General features: G+C 37.1%; 2 protein-coding genes and 1 non-coding gene across 19 annotated transcripts in view; 2 read left to right on the forward strand and 1 right to left on the reverse strand.

The window, feature by feature from the left end:
* Nucleotides 1-10165, forward strand: part of LOC105071530 (disintegrin and metalloproteinase domain-containing protein 5) — a 46731-nt gene extending 36566 nt beyond the window's left edge. The window contains exons 15-20 of one of the 2 annotated variants that reach the window (XM_074353585.1): nt 1759-1849; nt 2468-2687; nt 5583-5669; nt 6027-6138; nt 7644-7803; nt 9068-10165. In XM_074353585.1, coding sequence (XP_074209686.1) covers nt 1759-1849; nt 2468-2687; nt 5583-5669; nt 6027-6138; nt 7644-7803; nt 9068-9119 — 722 coding nt within the window. In that variant the 3' untranslated portion in view covers nt 9120-10165. Of the gene's footprint in view, nt 1-1758; nt 1850-2467; nt 2688-5582; nt 5670-6026; nt 6139-7643; nt 8604-9067 lie in introns of those variants that run through there. The other variant, XM_074353584.1, reaches the window with a different exon arrangement.
* A 3489-nt stretch (nt 10166-13654) lies between these two features.
* On the forward strand, nt 13655-13761 carry LOC123617792 (U6 spliceosomal RNA). The gene has a single exon (XR_006726035.1). It is a non-coding gene; the product is annotated as a U6 spliceosomal RNA (small nuclear RNA).
* Nucleotides 13762-17355: 3594 nt separating this feature from the next.
* ADAM2 (ADAM metallopeptidase domain 2) overlaps nt 17356-18830 on the reverse strand; it is a 61144-nt gene continuing 59669 nt past the window's right edge. For all 16 annotated transcript variants that reach the window (XM_045518856.2, XM_074353595.1, XM_074353592.1 and 13 more), the window contains 2 exons: nt 17927-17991; nt 17356-17526 (listed from right to left, as the gene is read on the reverse strand). In XM_045518856.2, the coding sequence (XP_045374812.1) occupies nt 17958-17991 (34 nt within the window). In that variant the 3' untranslated portion in view covers nt 17356-17526; nt 17927-17957. The remainder of the gene's footprint in view (nt 17527-17926; nt 17992-18830) is intronic.

The raw sequence follows: 18830 nt of genomic DNA on the forward strand, positions 1-18830 counted from the left end.
CTCCTGGAGAGTAGAAATGTGCACTTGATGAGAATGTGTATTCTCATGATTTTCGATGAACTGTTCTGTAGGTATCTATCAAGTCCAACTTGTCTAATGTGTCATTTAAGGCCAGAATGGTTTCCTTGTTGTTGATTTTTCTGTCTGGATGATCTATCCATTGATCTAAGACGGACATTAAAATTCCCTTACTAATATTGCATTACTGTCAGTTTCTCCCTGAATGTCTATTAATATTTGCTTTATATTCAGGTGCTCTTATAGTAGGTGCATACATGTTTACAAATGTTACATTCTCTTCTCTGTGGGCCCCTTTATCATTATATAATGACCTTCTCTGTCTTTTATTATGGACTTAAGTCTCCTTTGTCTGATACGAGTATTGCTACCCCAGCTTTTTCTTTTTTCATTTTCATTTCATAAAACATCTTTTCCATCCCCTCACTTTCACATTGCGTGTTTCTTTAGGTCTGTTGAATTCTTCAGTTCAGTCATTGGATTCTTCATCTCCAACATTTTTTTGTTTTTTTTAATATTTTCTACCTCCTCATTGAACCTCTTAATTTGTTCTTGTATTATTTTCTCTATATCCTAAATTGCTTGTCTGTTTGCTTTTGTGGCTTTCCTAGTATCTTTAGAGCAATTATTTTGAATTATTTGTCAAACATTTTCTGGGTATCTACTCCTTTGGGGCCATTTTCTGGAGTTTTATTGTGTTCTTTTTGTGGTGTCATATTTCTCTGATTTTCATGATCCCTGTATCCCTGCATAGGTGTCTGCACATTTAAAGAAATGGTCACCTTAAGTTTTGCACCTTTTCAATTCTGGCCATGTATAGAATTTGGGAGAATTGGGAAGTTAGATTTAATCAAATCTGTATTTTGAGTATAGGAAAGCAAACAGAAGCCAATTACTTACTGGTGAGTTGAAGAGCAGGCCTTTTCAAAAGAATTGCTGCTGATTATGGTGGATTCTTGCTACGAATCTATTTTGGCCTGTTTTATAGAATCCTGTAGATGTATGGATGGATTGTGTCTTTCAGGAGAGAGAGTGAAATTTATAGACCATGTTCTCCAGCTATGAAAATCTGTGAAATTGCTGAAGAGAGCACCCTTGTCAATTAAAAGTGGTGACAACAAAAGATCTCAGTTCTTATTTATGTGTGATGAACATGATCAACACCACCCACCTCCAAATCACCAAGTCAAAGCGATGGGGCAGCCTTACATACCTTTTAATTTTTCATGACCTTAAAATTAGATACAACTAAATATTTAAAAGGGCTAAAGTAGTTGAACATTCACATGTTTCCTAATTTTCAAATTCAGTAGTTCTAGTTCAGCGATTGTTAGGATACTAGGGAACAGAGATGAGGACCCTAGTTTGGAATAAGAAGAGTTAAATCACTGCTCAGTATTGCATTGTGAATACTATCGCTTTCCTTTTATTTTGTAATGAGAGGAAACTATCCTTTCACAGTGGATAGGTAGCTAAGGCAGAAAGTAAACAATTTAGAGGAAATAGAGCAATGGCAGCTTATTTTTCTAACAGCCTGTGTTTTTCCATATGTAGCCATTTGAGTAATGTTGCTTTTTACTTAACTAATCTTGATTTATCCCCAGCAACATTTTAATGCCAGGTAATTATAAACCTTCCTAGGGATCATATTATAATTTCCAGACTGAGTCTTTTATTTCTATAATGGTAGTTGGAATTATGTGTTATAATTTACTTAAGGCTTTTTTTTTTTTCTTTTAGGTGCTAGAGGTGGTCCATTTGCTTGTTTTGATGAAATAAATACAAGAGCAGATAAATTTGGAAACTGTGGCCGAGGATTTTGTGATTTCCGGTATGTACTTATAAAATCATAATTTCATTTGGAGTATAGGTTACATATTGCTAAGATTCTAGAATATATTATTTTGTACAAGTTAAGGTGGCATTTTATAACAGGTGCTTTTTGTTTCATGATCTGAGCTAAATAGTATTACCTGTTGCCTACAAATAACATGTATTCATTGCCTATAATGTTACAACAATGAAAACTTGCCTCTATTTACTGCTGGGATGTGCTAGGCATTGTGTTAGGTCATTTACATACATCATATGTTTATTCTATATATTATAAATATATTTATATACATGAAGTATTTGTAGTTAGAATTATTTATCTCATTTTACTAATGGAAAAAAATTGAAGTCCAGTGATCATTTGCTCACATTTCAGAAGCTAATATAGAACAGATCAGGGCCGCCAGATGCAAAAGTGATTTTTACCTTGCCACGTTTCCTCACAAAACAAAAAGAGCCAAGTCATACATGAATCAGTGTGCTCAAAAAGTTTACTGGGAAAAATATGTAAAACTTGGATCAAAATGAGTAAAATACTTTTAAAACTCAGCTATAGCAGGCATCTATGTTATTTCAGTAAATAGTAATATAATCTTTTTCTTCCTTATGCTTCTAGTCATGCCCTATGTGGAAAATTAGTGTGTGCCTGGCCACACAAAGCTATAGTAACACATCCAAATTTATCTGTGATTTACACACATGTGCGAGGGGAAATATGCACATCTACATTTCTACACACGGATAAGCCAGTTAAAGGAACAATGACCACAATTGATAGACCTGAAGAAAGAGATGAGACATTTGTGGAAGATGGCAGTATGTGTGGACCTTATATGGTAATTAGAACTAAAAAATTTTAATGTTTTAAACATTATTTTTTGTGGTTATAATCATTTTGACAGTATACCAACCAGTGCATTTTAAACAGCCTTATTGAGGTATTATTTACCATAAAATTCACCCATGGTAAGTGTACAATTCATTGCTTTTGACTAATGTATAGAGTTGCCCAGTCATCACCATATTCAATTTTGGACCCCTGCCCTGATTTCCCCCCTCCCCGTATTGACTACCCCACCCATAAGCAACAAACCAGCTTCCCCTATTATTATATCTAACAATGGTGTGGTTTATGCGTTATAATCAATGAACCAGCGTTGATACATTACTCTTAACTAAATCTCATGCCTCATTCAGATTTCCCTAGCCTTTACCTAGTGTCCTTTTGCAAGGTTCCACTCAGAATACCACGTGATTTATTAAATGTGTATCTTTAGCCTCCTCTTGACAGTTTCTCAGAATTTTCTTGGTTTTGATGGCCTTGACAGTTTGCAGGAGATATTCTGTAGAATGTCCCTCAGTTTGGATTTGTCTAATGTGTTTCTTATGACTAGCCTGGGTCTATGTGTTCTTGGGAGGAAAACTACAGAGATCAAGTGCTCTTCCATCATGTCATATCAAGTATAGGTCCTTGCTGATGTTAGATTAGGCTTGATTAACTGGCTGAGGTCATGTTTGTCAGATCTCTCACTGTAAAATTACTCTTTTCCTCCTCTTTCTGTATTGTACTTTAATTGAAAGAAGGCACCACGCATACACCAGATTTAAAGAGCAGGGAGTTGTGTTCCATCTTATTGAAGGCTCGGGAACTACATGCATTTTTCTTTATTTGGGCATAGTTGATTTATGATGTGATATAAGTTCCCCGTCTACAGCAGAATGAGTCAATATTTTTATAGCTTATACTCCACTTAAAGTTATTATGAGTCTAAAATGAGGGGACCAAAATTGCCAACTGGTATATTTACCTGTTTTTCCCTGGTTACTATATTAATTTTTTATCGCTGTGTAAAACATTACCAAAATCTTGGCAACTTAAAACAACACCCATGTCACAGTTCCTGTTAAGTCAGAAGTCCAACAAAGCACAAGCAGGTTCTCTGTTTGGGGTCTCACTAGGCGGAAATAAAGTTCCTGGCTGGGGTCACAGTCTCATTTGAGGCTGGAGTCCTCTTCCTGTCTCATTGGTTGTTGGAAGAATTCATTTTCTTGCAGCCATTGCTCCATTTTAGTCCTAACTATCTGCCAGGGGTTGCTCTTGGCCCCTAGGAGCTCCCCCTCAGGTCCTGGTCACATGGCCCTCTCACAACATGGCAGTTTATTTCTTCCAAGCCAGCAAGAGAATCTTCTGACATCTCCCATCTTTTAAGGGCTCACAGGATTAGGGGAGACCCCATTGAGAATGATCTCCCTTTTGATTAATTCAAAGTCAACTGATTATGGACCTTAACTACCTCTTTAAAATCCTTTTATATCTATGAAATAATCTAATCATAGGAATGATATTCCATCATATATTCACTGGTTCTCCCCCAACTCAAAGAGAGGGGATTATCCAAGAAATGTATACCAGAAGAGTATGGGGGCCATCTTAGAATTCTACCTAGCCGTTACCTTCCCCCAAGCAAACCTTACTGAGTCTGATTGCCCATCTATAAAATATAAAAGTAGGGAATAATATCTACCTCAATGGATTGTTACAAGAATTAACATATACAGTTACTTATATTATACATAAAAATAAGAAAACAGTATTAACAATTAATTATATAGCATACTGTAATTATAGAAAGCTTTTAGAAACTTATAATATTCTATAAATTAATGATGTATCTAACAACAATTTAATATTCTAATTAATCCTAGAAACCATTCTAAGAGTTGCTCTGCAAAATTTAATTAACAGACTTTTTTTTGAGAGACAGTCTCAAGGTTTAATTGCTAAATTCAAATTTATTTCTATATAATACTTTTTGATAATAGCACATGAAAATAATTATAGATCTGTCACATCTTGCTCATTTGGAAACATAGGTAAAAATATGACCCAAGGTCTCCCTCCCCCTTGAAATCTAAGTGATATTGGCTCAAACCTGTATCTTAGAATTCTGACCCTCCTCTTTCTGCATATTGTTGGTTATTGTGATCCAAAGACAAACTTCACCCAAGAACAAAATCCTTTCACAAAGTATTGAATTTACTGAATATTTTTGGATAATTAAGAAAAGTCACACAATTTAATGCCATAAATTGGGAAAATGTTAATTTACACGTTAAACATTCCTTTTTCTTAGAAGGCCTTTTAGCCATCTCACCCTTGGGAGTCTCTAACTGTGCTGTTACCTCATATAATGATCTGTTACCCTGGCTTTTCTCCTTCTCATTTTTTCCCCACATGGAATAGTAAATTACCTTCCTTTGCTCCTCATACCAGTGATTTTAAGACCTTGACCTCTCACTAGATAGTTCTCAACCCTGACTGCCCATGATGACAGCTGGACCTGCCCCACGAGATTTTCACAGAAGGCTCTCGTGTGGAGCCCAGTCACGAGTATTTTTTAAAACGCTCCTCAGATAATTATTGAACTCAAGAGACTAATCAAATTATTTTTCCAGATATTTCTCTTTCTAAGAAGACTACTGATGCTAGATGGTAAGAAAATAAAACTTCCACCTTCTTCCATTTGACTTTATCTTTACCATTTGAAGGCACATAGCTTATTTAACATTTATTTCAATATAGTCACAATTATTACTTTATTTTACTTTTTGGGTTTTTGTGCAAATTCTTGGTAATGTGAATTCTGGCATTTTCTTGAATTTTTCTTATTATGTATGCACACAAGCTGATGGTTTGACTGACTTTGTTTTTCACTTCTGCTTTATTTTAGTTTTGTCTGAAGTTTCTATGTGTAGAGGCCAAATACCAAATGAATCTTAGGGCTTGCAATTCTGATATCGATTGTCATAAAAATGGAGTAAGTAATTTCAATTTTCATTTTAAGCAACATGCTTTGAACTATTCAATAAATAGTTTGGCGATTTAAATAAATCATTTGAATGATTTTTTTAAAAAAATTTCATGCTGCTTGGTGTCACTTAACAGTCTATAACTTAGAGCCTCAATCTTATTTTCTTAAGAAATCCTGCCAAATTCTAAAGTATGGAAATTTCAAGAGAAAATTTGTGAAAATTTGTTGAATTTGTCTATTTAAGATAAATTCTCTAGAATGGACAAATTCTTTGGAATAAATTCTGTTGAATAAGTATAGAATTGGTCTCTATTGAAAGCCATCTTTGTACATAAAAAATTGTTTATTTTCTGCTTATTCTAGACCTGCAACAATTTTAACCATTGCCAGTGTAAGGAGGGATTTATGCCTCCTAATTGTTTACCAAAGGAAGGAGAATTTGGAAGTATTGATGATGGACATGTGATCAAATCTGGTTAGTGTCTTTAAAACTTTATTAATCAAAGATAATACGTGAGAGAATAAGTTTAGGTTCCAAGACAATACATAAGAGAATAAACTGATTAATCAAAGATGGTATATGAGAGAGGAAGTTTAGGTTCCAAGCTAGACTGCAAAGCAATTGATGTCAACAAATACGGTTTTACTTTACTTGTAAGATTTTAAAAGACTTTAAGATAGTTTAAGTTTGTATTGTTCTTTCTATATCAACATTGACATTATTTATTAACAAAAAGTGTACCTAATGTTAGGCAATTTTAAAAGTAGAAATTTCATTGCATTAAAAAAAAAAAAAAACTAACAACAACAAAAAACAGTGTAAGGGAAGGAAGCAGGATCTGTTTTCTGGTCCCTGAAAATATTACTTAGACTTTCGAGGCCACCTGGGCATATATTACTTTCATTTTCAGATATCCACGTGGTATCTATCACTGATCACCCAGAAGATAATACAGGGTGCAGAGAACCCACCTGCAGTGCGTGGCCAGAGAGGCTGATCGCTTCGCCTGATGCACTCCCTGTCTGATTACAAATAATCCTTATCTTGAAGATACGTAGGGAACCCCAAGCATGTGCATAAAGCTGACTGAAAAAGAAAATGCTGCTCCTACTTGGAATTCACTTGAAAAACAAAACAAAACAAAACAAAAAACCTATGGGAAGAAAGGATCGCTGGGGCGGTTGTAAGGAGTATTTTGAGCCTGGCGATCACCGCACTGTGGCCGAAGGAAGAGTGGCTCTTCCGACCCTCGGCTCCTCCTGCGGCAAAGGCGTGGTAGAAAAATAGCTCATGTCAGGTGAAAGGAAACATGGCGGCAAGTTGTGGAGGAAGCAGGCCTTGGTCCGTTGTAAATCCAGAAAGGTGGACCTGAGGAGCCACATAGATCAGATGCTCAGGAATGAATACAGATGTTCGCTGAGAATCGAAAAGAACTGGTTAGTCAGAAGTGGGTCAAAGCCAGGCTTAGCCGTGACTTGAGCCATTTTAACAATTTACTCTTGCTCCATATTTGATTAAAGGACTTAAATAAGTTAGAGACTACTGATTTTTGATTTTTAGGAAAAAAAATCGTAGTATTGTAAGAGAAATTAATGTCATATACCCCAGATTTAATTTTCACATATAGGTACAACCCCAGTACTCTTTGTAATATCTATACTGGAGCTTTGAAGACCCTGTGTCAGAATGGAACTAAGGAAATATTTGAAAGCATTAAACACATGGTCCATGAAAGAACATTACCTTCATTCAAGGAAATCACCATACGGTGAAAGTTTGAAAACTCAAAAACATCAGTAAAGCACTAGTAACAGCCCATTTTATACATGAGTTCAGTTTTTCAGATTTTACATTTTCATAGTCTCTGTGAATGAAATGTTCAGCGTCCAGGAATATTGTGGGTAATGATATCCCCTCCACCTTTTCATATGGTTAATAAAATCTCTGACATAATTTGAAGCGCATGTTTTCCATTCTAGGTAAAGGTTATTTGGAGGAAAGATCTCTCACTGGTACAAAACACAGATTTCAACTCATCTTGTACCTTTCCCTACCCGTACTGCTCATTACCACCGCTGTCATCATAAAGCGGAATAAAATAAGACAGCTCTGTGACAGAGGGGAAACGGAAAGTGAGACGTATGTATTTTTTTGTCTTATTACGTTAAATCAGTCACAGAAAAACGCTTTACATCTCATCAGGAACAATCTCAGACTATAGGGATAATCTGTAGACTCTAATCAGCGGTACGAGACGAGGCCCTGGGATACAGTTCAGACTGGTTTGTGTCCTTCGTGTTTTCTCTGGCTTTGCACATCCTGCAAACCATTCATTTTACCGCCAGTATCACTTTAGGAGGAGACATGGGTCCAAGGGTATCGTGGCGGGTTATTCAGCCTCCTGGCCCACTGACCCTGTCTAAACAGTCGTATTGTCCGTGAACTTCATGAGAATAATCAACACTGCATTTAAAAATAAATTAAGATCCAGATCCTCAGACAGTGGTCAGCAACTTTTATCAGAACATCCTGCTCAACCAGAGGTGATGTCTGTGAACCTGCCTGCTTAATATTTATTTCCCTAGCTACTGATGTTGTTAATTTCTCATTTCTCAGTTAGAAATTGCGTGTGTAGTTAATGATCAGGTTACGAGACAGAAGGAAGCATCAGAAATGGGGAGAAGATTACTTTTCGCCTCAGAAAACCTGGTTTTCACTCCTAAATGGTGCCTATCTTGATAACTTATGGTGTCTTGAGCAAGTGATTTAATCTTTATATTCTTAAGATTATTCTCCATAACTCTGTAAAACGTGAGATCATAGTGATAGCTTTCCACTGTAGCATAAGCACTGGGGCAAACCAGATTAGTAACTGAAATGATCACATCCTCTGTAACTGGTTACACAGATATTTGTACATCATTATTAAGCCCCTTATTCCTTATTCATAAATTACTATATTTTTCTACAGAGGTGTTTACCTCTAGTTTTGCCTTCCAAGGGTTGATGTGAAGGGAAGATGTGAGTCTGTGTTACAAGAAGATGAAAAAAATTCCCTGAAGCTTTTGAGAGTGCTACTTTCTGGTTTTAGCCCAAGTTGACCTGAGGAGTTAGGGGTATCATAGAATCAGGGGGCCTGTCTACACAGATGTGGGTTTATCCCATAAATACTTGAATAAACATAAAAGGAGGATGAGAGGGGTGAGTCGACAAAGCAAGGTGGCTGACTGCATTTGTTCTAATAATGAGACAGTACCTGTTCTATTTCTTTTATTTTGCTGGAAGGAGACATTTTATTTAGTGAATCACTCTGTTTCTTGGAAGAACATTCTTTGTTCAAACAGTCCCTTAATTGTTACAAGACTTTTCCATTTCCCCACTGAACACTTTATCGACGTTACAGATCTGTGTCAGAAGGAAGCAGCAGTGACAGCAAGTTGTCCCCCGCAAGGTGAGTGCAGAACAAGTGATTAACCATTCGGTATTGGACACTTTGATCATTGTTTAAGGAGCACTTAAGAATTGTTAATTTTTATTATTGTTAATTATTATTATTCCCAGTTTTATTGTGAACGAAATCCCAAGTGTGGGATTTTTGTGCACCCCCACTAGCATTTATGAGCACATAAATCGTGGGATTCTTTTTTTTTTTTATCTGAGGATTGGTGAGGAGTACTTATATCTTGACTTCATTTCACTGCCACATAAAAAGAGGGCTGATATCATAAAGATGCCAGAGGTGCTCTGAGTTACACTGTTAACTCAGAAAAAAATTACTGAAAGTAAGTTAGAGCCTTGGAGTTTTCATTCATTTTATTGTCTTAATTCACCCAGGAAAGTAAATTTAGAGATCAGACTGTGGAATAATCAAATCTAACATTTTATAAATATAAAATTAGATATTTCCCCTTTATTTTCAGTATATAAAAATTTTCCTGCAAGATGATGGATGAAATATAAAAGGAGAGAGTATTTCAGATAGCATCCAGGATTGTTTTTCAGTTTTCTCTTGGTCCTGACAGTATAACGTTGCACACTGACTATGATATTCATGTAACAGATGTTGAGATACATGTCTGAACCGAGGGAATTCCTGGTTTTAGGCAAAGCACTATGAAGTATGGACGGGCACCATCCTAACCCTACTGTCAAGGCAGACTCTTTCAGGTGCTCCCAAGAGGACACATCTCTGCTCTCCAGGCAAGACTGTACTGAAGTCCTTTTAACTGCAGTGAAATGCGTATTACAGGGCAGAGGCCAATAGAAAATGGCTGTTTTCATTATAATCTCTATCAAAAAGGTAGAAAAGGAAGAACTAATTGCCCTCACAGACAGTGGATGGAAAGAAAGAATTAAGGGAAGAGCAGAAATAAATGAAAAGGAAAATAAACAAACAAAAAAAAGAAACAGAAAAAAAGCAAAGACAAAGGCTGATTCTTTGAGAAGATTTATATGGTTGGTAAAAATTAGTTCAAAATAAAAAGAGAGCCAATATCAGGTAATAAAGCTGCATATTTGGGATCTGTTAGACATTAGAAGAAAAGAGGATCCCAATGAGAACTAAAACCCAGGCAGTTTAAAGTTTTAGATGATATACATATGATCTTCCAAAAACACATTTTTTCCATCTTTCCCAAACTTGAATATAGATAAATTGAAAGTATAAACAAAACTACATCCATCAAAGATCTGGAAACTACGATTTAAAACTTTCTCACAAAGTTGATGCTTGGGCATCATCTTTTCACCGCAGGCATCAGGAACACCAGGACCAAACCAAGTAATCCGCTCGCTCTGTCGTGCTGCCCTACGTTGCATTGGACAGACAAGTCACAGTTACCAAACTCATAAAGCTCATAAAAGGGTGTTTATGCCTCCCACCCACTCTGATAGGAGGTCCCAGTCCGTCTGTAATGAGTTGGAACTTCCATAAGTTACTCGTTTTAGTCAATGGGACGTTTTTGAGTAATATGCCTTCTGAGTCATAGCGTATCTTATATTCGACTTCCTCTCAATATCCTATTTTTAAAAAAATTTTCCACTCTGTTATCTAGTAATGGACTGTTTTGATAGTAAGTGTGGCACAGAAGTAAAAATAGGTAATATAGTTACATGGGATTCGAGGCATTTTTGAGGCTCCCTTCAGTGTGAGGAGGGTTTAGTGTGCCTTGACCTTCTCCCATCTCTCACTCCACTGGTTCTTCCGTTACACAAGTTAGGATTTTCGGCCTAGCCTACTGTTAGTAAATTCCTGCCTTTAAACATTACTTATCTTGGTTCCAAAAACATTTTATCATTTTCAGTTTTGTGCTGATGTTTACCACAAAAATTTTGACATTATTTTATGCTTAACCATTTCCACTTTTCATAATGATGAAAAGTTATTTTAGATTGTTAATGACATTAAGATCCTTTTCCATCCAGAGAGCTGGGAATGCCCTAATATTTCCCTGACTCTTTAGTCAATAAATTGTACATGCATGTGAGTGTGTGAATGATTCTGTTTCTTATTACAGTAGTAAGTAATACACATTTTATTTAAAGAGTCTGAGTATGCATAAGAATAAAATAATTATCATCATTAATCTTAACACGTAGGATGATCACTTTTTAAAATATGTCATTATATAGATATATAGACGTGTGTGTGCACATGTATGTTGGTGTTTTTCTCTTTTATAAAATATGAGAGCACTTATAAATGTCACAGTCTTTTCTTTTTTATTCTAAATTAAAATCCATCTATATGCTTAGAATGGAAATTTAAAGGCACTTTGCTTTATTGACCTAAATAGTTACCAAAAATAGGTAAATAAATGCAGGGTACTTTAGGAAGCCACTCTATTACAAGACTAAGGATATCTGCAGTTGAGGTAACAGATGATTGTTTTCTCTGCAATCAATTTTTATTTTTTTGATCCTTACTCTTCAGTCATTCATGCCTTTTAAATAAGTTACTTGGGTTAGAAGTACGTTACTCAAAAAAAAAAAAAAAAAAAAAAAGAGTAACACTGGGATTTTGTTTGAGTTGTGTTTTGTCTTGTTTTCTCTGACAGTAACGGTTGATAACAGTATTGGCCTGAAGAGAGGATAGGACCAAATAACTCATCAGAAACTGGCTTAAACCAAGAAGGAAAAAAAAAAACACAACAATTTCTCCCTCCCCTCTGTTGTCACTGCTGAGGGTTTAAATTATGAAATAATAAATCATCTCTACCTGAATCACCTGAATTACGTCTTGTGTTTTCCCTTAATTTTCATTTCCAACTCCCATCCTGTCTACTCTAACTTGACTCCAGAAAAGTATCTGAATCAGGTCAAAGCAGCCAAAGACCCTCATCCCATAGAGCGGCAAGAGCCTGCCGGTTGAGGCCATGACCCCAGGATGGAGAGTACCCTTTTCTGCTACTGCTTTTTAGGTTGCCCTGATCCCCCTGCCCCTCAGTCTGACCTTCCTCCTCCCCTGCAGAGCTCCCTGACTTCAGCTAGCCTGTGACTTGTCCTAGTGGCACTTAGGTAGGAGTTGAATCCAGTCTTTCTCTTGTTCCTGCATCTCCGCTTTGAAAGCTTGATACCCACTTGACAGAGTTCAGATTCCTGTTTACCACGAGGAGCTTTACCACGAAGCCAAGGAAGCAAAAGCATCAGGGCAACTTACTTCCATAGGTTCTTTTCAGCCTCGGGGACCTAATTTTGTATGTCATCCACAACAAATAATTCTGTATCTTTTGAGAAATGGGGGTATGTTCCTGGGCTCTAGGAGAGCTGGAACAATTGACCTTCAGACACCAGGTGGCCACACATCTGAACTGCTCACTATGGCTGGCCACGCCACGAAGTCAGACTCCTGTTCCCCAGCACAACAGCACTGGTTTTCTTCCTGTAGCTTGTGCCTGTGGCCATGTTAGTCTGGGTCCCATCAGGAAACAGGAATTACACAGTAATTTAAATAGGAAGTATAATAATAAGCGCCAATGGAGAGTGATTATAAAGCTATAAAGAGAACTCTGTAGGTATCTGAGGGGTCTGAGGGAAAGTACCTGGGGAAGGACAAGATTGGAAGGGTGGCCACTCTCCAAGCCTGGGGTTCAGACCAGGTATATATACAAGTGTGTATTTCACCTGTTTTGTTAATATCAGCTGAAATATCTGTGGAGACTTGATAGAGAGGATATTTGCTGGAAGGTGCAAGCACCCAGGCATTTAATGAGGGAATTTTCTATGACAATAAAAGAAAAATAATAATAGTTATAAACCAATCTTTTCAGTCTAGAAGGAGGCCAGCCTGATTTCTAGACTTGAGTTTTGAGCATCTTTACATGGTGGAGTAAGGATGGAAGCGGAAATCTGATCAATTTCCTGGCTTGCAGTTTTAATGTCTTTCACGATTGCTTTGGGTGTTTCGGTGAACTTTCTGAGTGGTTCACACAGCAACGGGCAACGGTTGCTCCTACATGGTCCTCTGTGATTTCTGTGAACTTTGTATCAATTGTCCCATTTCAGGGCTTCAGGAAAAGGAAAAGTTCTCAGTGATCCCAAGTTGGCAGAGGTGATTCACCAGACGGTAATAACCTTAACCCTGCAACTTTGCTTCAAGCACCACAAGGAAGAAAACTCTAACTGCACTTTATTAACCGATTATCTACTTGCTCCTAATAGGAATGACTTAAAAGAAAATCCTATAGCGAATGCTGATTTAATTTGTTTTTACAGATGGTTCCTAGTTAAAGGAGAAACAGAGATGTCACCAAACTCGATATGCAATCAAGTCCATGGTGAACGTAATTGAAAGCTCTTGTTTACAGCAACAAAGTCATTACAACAAGCTGAATTAATTGCCTTAACCTGAGCTTGTCAAGTAGCTTAAGACCAGGTGCCAAATATTTATCCTGGCAGTTGCTGTGCCTTTGGAGTGGCACACCACTTTGGAATGTTGTGGAAACAATGAGGGGTTTTAACCCCTTCGGATAGCTCATAAAAATGGAAAACAGCGCTCCCTTCTGCAGCCCATATACCAAAACTGGAATGACACACAGAAGATTAGCATGGCCCCTGCACAAGGATGACACGCAAATTCGTGGAGCGTTCCATATTTTAAAAAATGGAAAACAGGTTGCAGAGTTATTAAAAGCTATATGACTATTAAAACTGTTGGCGAGGATTAAAATACCAGTCATTCCAAATCTGACACCATGGAAGCTAAAGGAAGTCATCTTGTTGGTGCTGCAGCCGGGCAGGCAGCTTTAATCTTGTTCAGCCTCCACAGTGTCCACTGCTATCCATTCACTCTGCTAACCCAGCCAAAAGATGTCCTCCTGCAGGCTCAAGAAACCATCACTGAAGGAGAGAAACAGATGGGGCAACAAAAGGGGGAAATTTTTGGCCCTGTCACAAAAGTAGGGTTTGGACCTGATAAAAAAAAATCCGTAGTGCCTGTTGGTGCACAGTGGCTGTTACTCCAGCATATACATTCTTTAACTGGCCGGGCACCTGAGAAGACGGTTTTAGGGGGAAAATGATATTTCCCACAACTTTCTCCCATGGTGGTTCATAAAATATATACTCTGTGGACTATATGCCCAAAATATAATCCTGGAAAACCACTTCATGGGTCATAAATTCACTTTTCCCTTCCTAAGGAACCCTTTGAAGTATGCTCGTTGGACTGTGTCCAAATGCCAACATCTCAAGGGTATAAATAGATCTTGGTAATGATCTGTATGTGGTCACGCTGGGTTGGAGCTTTTCCCTGCAGGGGAGCAAGGCCTTAACAGTAGGTCAATTGTTATTGGAAAGGATAGTTCCTGTTTGGGGAATTCCTTCTGAGTTACCTAGTGACCGAGGAGCTCATTTTACTGGACAAGTAATTAAATCTATTTGTCACATTTGGCCGATGCATTTTCACTGCTCTTATCATCCCCAGTCTTCGGGTTTGGTGGAAAGAAACAATGGCAGTGTCAAAACACAACTGGCAAAACTTTCAGAAGCATTTGGTCTCTCATAGCCAAAAGCGTTTCCTCTAGGGCTTTTCAGCCTTAGGTTTACTCCTTTTGGTAAACATTGGCTGTCTCCTGAAATAAAGACAGGGCCTAGCCTGTGTGACTAGATGAGGGAACGTATGAAGCAGTGTTACTCAGGGGAGATCTATATTTGTCTGGATTTTACTAAGACACTTAAAGGAAATGAAAATTTGGCAGCTAATTCCTTTCACAGTGAGTTCCAGGGAGATGAAGACCTTAAGGATCATGGATTACAACCTGGAGATGTTGTTTATTGGAAAACACATCAAATAGAAGATTCTTGGCAGCCACATTGGAAAGGACTTTATCAGCTATTATTAACTAATCCATGTGCTGCCAAACTAAAAGGCACAGACTCAAGGATTCACATCTGTCACTTTAAAAAGAGCCCTCCGTCTCCATGGACTTGACTCCTTGTTTCAGACTCCTGGCTTTGCCTGCCTAAGGCAAGCGTCACTAGAGTCAGAAGACTGAGTAAAGACCACTGTCCACAACGCTGGTGGGCATCCACTGCGCTGCGCTCCTGAACAGAACACAAAGACAGAGGAAGGGTGAATTTGCTCTATGCTTGAGTTAAGACTCTATTTTCTTCTGCTTTCTGACATCAGCACCCCTGGTTTTCAGACTGGGACTGTTTCTCTGACTAATACAGATTTGGAGATTTACAGGATGAATTCTGGGATTCTTGAAACTGGCTTTGTAATCTGATAAAATTTAAAGATGCCATTGGCTATTTCCAGTAATAAAAAGAGCACTGATAGTCCATGGAATGAACTATTTACAGAGATATGCAAAATACTTGCTTTGGATACTTCTAATCAACCACTTATAAGAAGAAAGGAGCCAAGTGACTCTGTATATGATACTTCTGAACATTTTTTGAAAACTAAGGAATATAACAACACTGACGTCCTTTAACGTCGCTGGACAACATGGTGAAAGACAAAGGTAAGCTCCGAGATCTGAATTTCCAGGTCAAGTGTTGCATAAATGACCCAAAGGCTTTTAGGCATGCCCTGAAGAAGGGACTGCTCTCTTACAGCCGCAGGACTGAAATTGCTGAAAATTAAATGGAGAACCTCATTGTGTAATTGGCTGAGTTATAATGCAAGTTGACCTCCCAGCCTCACAGGGTGTCTACTGTCAAAGTGAGGGCATATATTGGGAAAGAATGGGACTCTGTTAGGATGGGGATGTGTGGGAAGACTGATGAAGCTAGAGACATCCTAGAGGATGTAGGGTGAGCCCCTACATCCCAGCGAGCCCTCTTGGTGGGAGAGGACCCCCAACCCTCATTGAAATTGGCCAACTGTTCATCATAAAATGGATATTTTCTGACCACGAAGCCATAAAATGAGACAGCACCGAAACATGCCATCATCAAACTGAAATGGCAAATATGTGAGCAGGCCCAAGCTGGCCCTGAGGGCACAGGTAAGTTATAAGAAGAAGTGGCCTAAATGCGACACTGCCTTCTCGCTCTCAGCTTGCATTTCTGGCCTCATAAGGAGTCCACTACAATCAATGACAGAGGAAGAGAAGACTTGGGTGAGCTTACAGATGATTCTGTACAGTGTGCAGGCCCCACCTGAGGGTGGAGAGCTGTATCCTACAGCCCTTCTCGTGGACATCCCTGCAGGACAGGGGTGAAAGGGAATCCTGCTGAAAGGGCAGAGCTTCTGGCAGTGTACCTGGTTGTGCAAGTCGCTTGAAAGGAGAAATAACCAGACATGGGATTATATACTGATTCATGGGCTGTAGCCGGTGGTTTGGCTGGATGATCAAGGACTGGGAAGGAACATGAATGGAAAATTGATGATGAAGAAATCTGAGAAAGAAGTACGTGGTTAGACCTCTCTGAACGAGGTGAATCTGCTCTTGGCTTGAGCTGAGACATCCACCTTCTCCTACCCTTGGACATCCATTAGTATTCCTAGTTCTCAGGTTCTGGGACTCAAGTAGGGACTTACACCATTGGGCCCCCCCATTTCTCAGGCCTTTAGATTCATACTGAATTACACTATCAGCACTTTCCTGGTTCTCCAGTTTGCAGATGGCAGATCTTGGGACTTCTTGGCCTCCATAACCATGTGAGCCAATTCCTATAATAAATTTCCTCAGCTATCTCTCTGTATGTCTCTGTCTGTCTCTGTCTCTGTCTGTCTCTGTCACTCTTCTATTGGTTGTTTCTCTGGAGAAGCCCAACTCACACATTTGTATTATTGTAGCTTTCTCTTAGATTTACCTTTTGCATTATGACACGTTCTTTTTTATATATACTAATGCTTTTTGTGTTAAAACCTATCCAGCTTTCTTTTTTATAAAGTTCCATGGTACATATATTGGTATATAGATTTCTGTCTTTTATTTTGAATCTTTATATAACTAAAATTGTGTCTTTTATAAGTAGCATATAGTTGAGAATTTTTTCCAAATCTTAGGATCATTGTCTTTTGATTGGCTATAGACTATGAGACTGTAACATAACCACACACCATTGACATTTAAAATATAACAGTGGCCTTTAACCATGGTATTGCATGTATTACATTATAACCTTTTCTTATCTCATGCCTACTGATGAACAGAGTCAATGCCTACTGACTAACAGAATTAATGTGAGATAACTTTAAAAATAAGAAATATGCAGTATAAAACTCATAAACATGTATTCCTTAAAAATAATTTATCTATGGTATTATATTATATTATACTTGAAAATTTCTATCTTTTCTTGACAGATCAAAGCCATAATGTGCAGGTTTTGAATCCCAGGCATTCAGGCAATGCATGTACTTTTTTTTTTCTTTTCCATTTTTCTGGCCCATCAAAGATAATTACTCTGGAAGAATAAATAAAGGAGAAAAATTCACCTGTATGACCAATCAAGTTAAAAATGATGGTTAATTCAACAAATGTCATGAGGGTACACTTATTTTGATGTAGAGTTCTATCATGTAATTCACTCGTAACCAACATTTTGAATACATAAATGCTAAAGAAATAAGCATTATTAGAAAAAATATATAAAAGCACTACAAGAAGTAGTTTAAATGACAAATTTACCACATCTATGACAGCTTACAATATTGAAAACTACTCCTCAATTTAATTTTTATCATATGCAGGTATATGACTAGCACCACTTAATCTAGATTTATATTATTTTTATCTATCTAATACATTGAATTGTCTCTGTTTCTCTGTCTCTCCCTCTCATCCTTAAAGTATTCAGTACTTACTGTGGTATCGTGGTTTCTTTGGTTTTGCAGTCTAGTCTTTGGGCTCACTCTCACTTTCAAATTGCCTATATATTTAAAAATAAAAATAATTTTTTAAAATTGTAATTTCTTCAAAGATTGTTCTACAAAACTCTGTACCATCTATCAGTATTGAAACAGTTTTGAATCCTTATCTGAGATCTGGGAGCAACCACTACTTGAGAATATCTTACCAATGAGAACAATTCTCTGCTGATAATCAGGGCTAACATGAGAAGAGGCACAGTAATATAATTTTACCTGAAAATGAACTCAGATCATATTCATATTCATACCATTATTATCTAAATAGCTTTAAGCCTTTTTTTTACCATTCATATTCTGATCAGCTTTTCCACAATAAAATCATCCAATAAAAGAAAATTCCTTTAATATATTTAAGTATTATCTGAATTACGTAACCATTTTATGTTACTTATTATTTCAGCAAGTTTATACAAACTTTTCAAAGTATTTCTATGCAATGTCTTCTCTTTTAATATTGTCTTAAGTTACCACTTTAATAAAATTCTTAAAATATTTTCATAAAATTCATTTCATTTTAACTAAATTGGAGGGCACAGATATAAAACTCAAAGGTAGGAATTATTTTATAGCAATTTCCAAGAAGAGAAGTAAACCAATTTTAATATTTATTTTTTTCTTAAAGCATATTTTCAGATAGTTCTGTTTGAAAAATTGTTTTATTTTATTTTTTTCTGTAGATTAGCCATGGTTTTAATCTAGATTTTTCAGTTTTACTATTATATGTCAATTTTTAATCTTTTCCACCTCTGGCTGCCTCTCAGTTTATTTAAGTGCATTAAAGGCTAAATACTCTACTAAATTTCCCAGCTATATTTTAAGAAAATAGTGTATGTAAAAT

Source organism: Camelus bactrianus, chromosome 26 (assembly GCF_048773025.1).
Source record: "Camelus bactrianus isolate YW-2024 breed Bactrian camel chromosome 26, ASM4877302v1, whole genome shotgun sequence".
NCBI classification, from domain to species: domain Eukaryota; kingdom Metazoa; phylum Chordata; class Mammalia; order Artiodactyla; family Camelidae; genus Camelus; species Camelus bactrianus.